General features: G+C 45.0%; 1 protein-coding gene across 2 annotated transcripts; it reads left to right on the top strand.

Moving 5' to 3' along the window:
• The first annotated feature begins 369 nt into the window (after window positions 1–369).
• LOC115176422 (farnesyl pyrophosphate synthase) lies at window positions 370–4,330 on the top strand. Of its 2 annotated transcripts, none has more exons than XM_029736465.1 (10): window positions 370–567; window positions 1,254–1,409; window positions 1,594–1,734; window positions 1,832–1,912; window positions 2,121–2,243; window positions 2,328–2,416; window positions 2,562–2,634; window positions 2,734–2,811; window positions 2,907–3,041; window positions 3,223–4,330. In XM_029736465.1, the coding sequence occupies exons 1-10, from the start codon at window positions 565–567 to the stop codon at window positions 3,421–3,423; spliced, it is 1,080 nt and encodes a 359-aa protein (XP_029592325.1). In that variant the 5' UTR covers window positions 370–564; the 3' UTR covers window positions 3,424–4,330. The 2 variants fall into 2 exon arrangements, with proteins under 2 accessions (XP_029592325.1, XP_029592326.1); XM_029736466.1 differs by lacking the exon at window positions 370–567 and adding an exon at window positions 671–757.
• The last annotated feature ends 305 nt before the right edge of the window (window positions 4,331–4,635 follow it).

Here is a 4,635-nt window from a genome sequence, read left to right as displayed (position 1 = left end):
GTGTTTATGTGTGTAATGCGTTCAAAATGTGTAGCTAGTCGAAACATTTTATAGAAATGCGCTATTCCATTTTATTCTATTCTTATAAACCACAGATTTAATGTTGCATATTATATATTGTTTCATGTATTAGACTATTAGCAAAGAAACCTCTAACTCATGCTAAGCAATTGATTGGGTTAATGTACATATTTTGAGGGCAGTTCCTTTCACCACAAAACTCTCTGAACATCAGACATGTCCCCCCATCTAAACTCCTCTTCCGGATTTCTATTGGTTAGTCAGCCCGAAAGCCCATCCTGGTTCGATGGCGTTATCGAATCAAAAGGCTCGATGTCATATGAAGCCTTGTGGTCCCACGGCCCTACCATTACTCGCGAAGGCTGTCGGGACGTTTAGTTCCTAAGCTAAGCGGTAAAATTAACGCCATTGTGGTGAAAAACTACAATATACCGAATTACTAAATTCTGTGTGCGTCATACTCTCCCATTTGACAGGTAAAGAAACACCAGTGAAGAGGGATTTGCCAAACAGACTGTCACTACGAGCAAGGACAAGATAATCATGGTAAGGACAGCAGATATCAACCTAGTGTGTAATTGCTTATCTAGTTATCTATTTATGAAAGGTATCTAACTTTCAGGCTTGATATCGCTCTCTGTCGTGAATGTCTAGCCAGACAAGTTTACAATCTGGAGACTAAGCGCTGTCTACAGTAGCTAGGTAACTTTAGCTAGCTAGTCGTATTCTAGCCAAGGTAACTTGCTATTTTTACTAATGTTAGTGGGTCATCTCTATTATTAGACTTTGTTTATCTGGGTCTTTCGCGATTGTGAACACAGACTGTTGGCTATAGTTTCACCTCAAATTCGTCACATTACTGCAGAGAACAGACTGTTGAAGCTACTGCTGACAGCACCGCTGGCATGTTGCTAGCTGTCATTTACTGTAGTTGTGCAGTTTGCTGTGAAGATGTTCACCCTGTCTGCTTGTGTGTGTAATGAGCTTACAGTTTTAGTTAGTTAGCTACATTGGTATAGCCAACTAACTTAGTACTGTTAGATAACAAACTGAGAGTTGTTGTCGTTGACACTGTGAACTATGTTTCTGTGTAAGCATTTTTTTTTGGGGGGGGGGGGGGGTAAGCACAAACCAGACCTTGTATTAACATGTGATGCTTTGGAAACTAATGCTGTTGTTTTCTATCTCCTTCTTGCCTGTCCCTCACAATCTGAAATGTCCTTTGCTCTCAGGGTGACAGTAGTTGCAGCAACGGGACCCACCACTCGGGGGCAGTGCAGTCAGACCCACAGCTGTTTGAAGCCCAGTTTGAGGAGCTGGTGACTGAGCTCACAGAGCAGGACCTCACAGACTCTGTCCTCGCTGATGCTCTCAACAGACTCCGAGAGGTAGGGTGTGTTGTGTTTGGGTGTGTAGGGGTTGTGAGACCACTATAGGAAGTAAAAAAAAGTATTTCTCCTTCAGCTCTATGAGAAGTGTCTAGGGGTAGTTGCTAGAGTTTGATTTGAGAAATTGAGATGTGCAAAGATGCCATGCAACTCATCTCTATTTCTCTGTCTCTCTCTCTCTTAGGTGTTGCATTACAACACTCCTGGAGGAAAAAGAAACAGAGGTCTGTCTGTGATTGGCTCTTTGAGGGAGCTTGTTCCTCCCACTGAGCTGACCCAGGATGCTGTGCGAAGGGCCCTGCTGGTTGGCTGGTGCATTGAGCTGGTGAGAGACACACACTCAGTTATTGCATCAATTAGCACTTTGCTGAGGTACCACAGTGAAGTGACTAACACTGACTTTTTATTTCTCTCTCTCTCAGCTCCAGGCGTTCTTCCTGGTAGCTGATGACATCATGGATGCTTCAGTGACTCGGCGAGGTCAGCCCTGCTGGTACAAGAGGGTGAGACTGACTAATGTTATCGCTCACACAAGAATTGTAGTCTAATCTAAAAGCATTGTTATGGTCAGCCAACTGGTTTATCCAAAACTAACTGTAAGCTTACATCAACTTCCATATTGCATCACCTGCCAACAACACCACGTGTCCCTGTTAACATAGTAGGCTTTAAAGGGTTTGCTCAGTCAGTAACATGGCTGTTGTTTCTCAGGAGAGAGTGGGTCTGGATGCCATCAATGATTCCTTCCTTCTGGAGGGATCCATCTACAGACTACTGCGCAGACACTGCAGGGCACAGCCCTACTACGTACACCTATTGGAGCTCTTCACTGAGGTACACACACACACACACACACACACACACAGCTGACTCTTGTGCTGTAGCTGACTATTGTTTCTCTGTCCCTGTGTGTTTCAGACGTCCTTCCAGACAGAGCTGGGCCAGGCACTGGACCTGATGACTGCTCCTCCTGGTCAAATAGACCTCAACCGCTTCACCATGGAGAGGTGTGTGTGTGTTTGTGTGTGTGAGATATGTATGGAGATTTAAGGTACAGGTGATTGGGTGTTGTTGACAGAATGAGTGTATGGCTGTTGGGGTTTGGAAGGGTATAATCTTTATTCTTTCTCCCTCCCTCTCCCTGTGTGTCAGATATAAGGCCATAGTAAAGTACAAGACTGCCTTCTACTCCTTCTACCTCCCTGTGGCAGCAGCCATGTACATGGTGAGTGTTTAGTGTTGTAATGTCTGGTCAGTCTCATTATACAAGGTGCAGAAACTGTAAATTATAGAAATGGAGTATCTCTTTCTGAATAATTCCCAGGCGGGCATCGACAGTGAAGAGGAACACAACAACGCCAAGCACATCTTACTGGAGATGGGAGAGTTCTTCCAGATACAGGTGAGACCACAGTAATTCTATGAGACTGACACACACACACACACACACGAACAACGTCATAACAGCATTGTTTAACAATGTTTCTCTGTTGCCAGGATGACTACCTGGATTGCTATGGCGACCCGGCGGTGACAGGGAAGATTGGAACAGACATCCAGGACAACAAATGCGGCTGGCTGGTGGTGACCGCTCTAGGGGTCATGACCCCGGAACAAAGGGCAGAGCTGGAGGTGAGAGGTCAACCATGAAAAGTCACAGTTGACCATAAACACACCCAAGCCATGATGGATGGAGGATTGAGGGAATGAATGCATTTATTCACATCTTTACATAGCTCAATACAGTAAACTGCTCTGACTAGACTAGCTCTGGTGAGGAATAATGAACTTTTATTTTATTTTCCTCTTCCAGTCATGTTATGGTCGGCATGACAGTGTGAGTGTGGAGAAGGTGAAAGCACTGTACAACACCCTACAGATGCCCACCCTGTACCACCAATACGAAGACGACAGCTATCAGCGCTTACAGAAACTCATCGCGCGTCACGCCCAAAACCTTCCACACGCAGTTTTCCTCAACTTCGCCAAGAAAATCTACAAGAGAAACAAGTGAAGACTATGATGAGGGGACTGTTTTTATTTAGTGTGTGTTGCACTGTAGCTGGACTGAGGAGGGCTAGTTGGTGTGGCTGCTTCCATTTCGGTCCCTTGCCCCTTCCCCTTGCTCCTACCCCTTCAGTGAACACCATGGGGTTAAGGGCTAGGGCAGGACTCTCCAACCCTGGTCCTGGAGAGCTACCCTCCTGTAGGTTTTCGCTCCAACCCTAATCTAACGCACCTGATTGTAATAAGAGTGGAAACCTACAGGAGGGTAGCTCTCCAGGAACAGGGTTGGAGAGCCCTGGGTTAGGTTAAGGGTGTAGGGACCTAAATAGAACAAGGCTTTAGTTTGGACTGAGACTGATCCTGGTTGCCATTAGGCCAGTCAGTCTGAAACCTGGTCTTCAAGGACCCCTGTGTGCCCACTTTCTTTTCTCCATAATAGGATTTTCAATTATGTACAGAATAACTGATTTCTCAAACTGGGAATATCATGTCATCAAAAAAGTATGTCTGTCTCTGTGTCAATCTCTTTATTTATTGATGATGACGTGAGTATGACATCATGCCACTGTTAGGAGCTGTCTGCTCTAGAATCTCTGGTCTCTACCGGCCCGAGTGCTCTGGTCTCTACCGGCCCGAGTGCTCTGGTCTCTACCGGCCCGAGTGCTCTGGTCTCTACCGGCCCGAGTGCTCTGGTCTCTACCGGCCGAGTGGTTTAGTAGAGTGCAGTCTATAGAGTAGGAGCTTCCTGAAAGGAACAATCCTACTGTCTCTTACACCATGTTCTGTCTTTGTATTTTGTTTTCTCTATCTCCCTCTGTGTATAATCATCTCTTTCTGTCTAATTACTACTGTACATCTACCTGCTGCTGACAATATGGCATCTTATTGCTTTTAATAAAGAAATGTGACCAACATGGGTTTGGTATTCAGAACTTTAGTGGAAAACAATATAAAGTACAGCGAGCTCTAACACTATGGTTTTCCATCATGATTCATAAAGACAATGTGTGTTTTTCACGGTTCCTGTGTTTAATAGGGAAACAGTATAGCCCTGTCTTGCTCATCAGTGTGAACAGACTACTATACAGCATGTGCTTTTACCACTGAGAATGGAAGAGAATTATAAAGATGGCGGGAGTGTGATGGCGGATAGGAAGAATGATTCCAATAGTAGAGATCAAAGAGAATACGGTAGAAGATTCCGTAGTGATTGTCTTCT

The sequence above is a fragment of the Salmo trutta genome, chromosome 37 (genome assembly GCF_901001165.1).
Source record: "Salmo trutta chromosome 37, fSalTru1.1, whole genome shotgun sequence".
Classification (NCBI taxonomy): Eukaryota; Metazoa; Chordata; class Actinopteri; order Salmoniformes; family Salmonidae; genus Salmo; species Salmo trutta.
The sequence above is the reverse complement of the archived record's forward strand: the minus strand, read 5'-3'. Positions and strand labels throughout refer to the sequence as shown.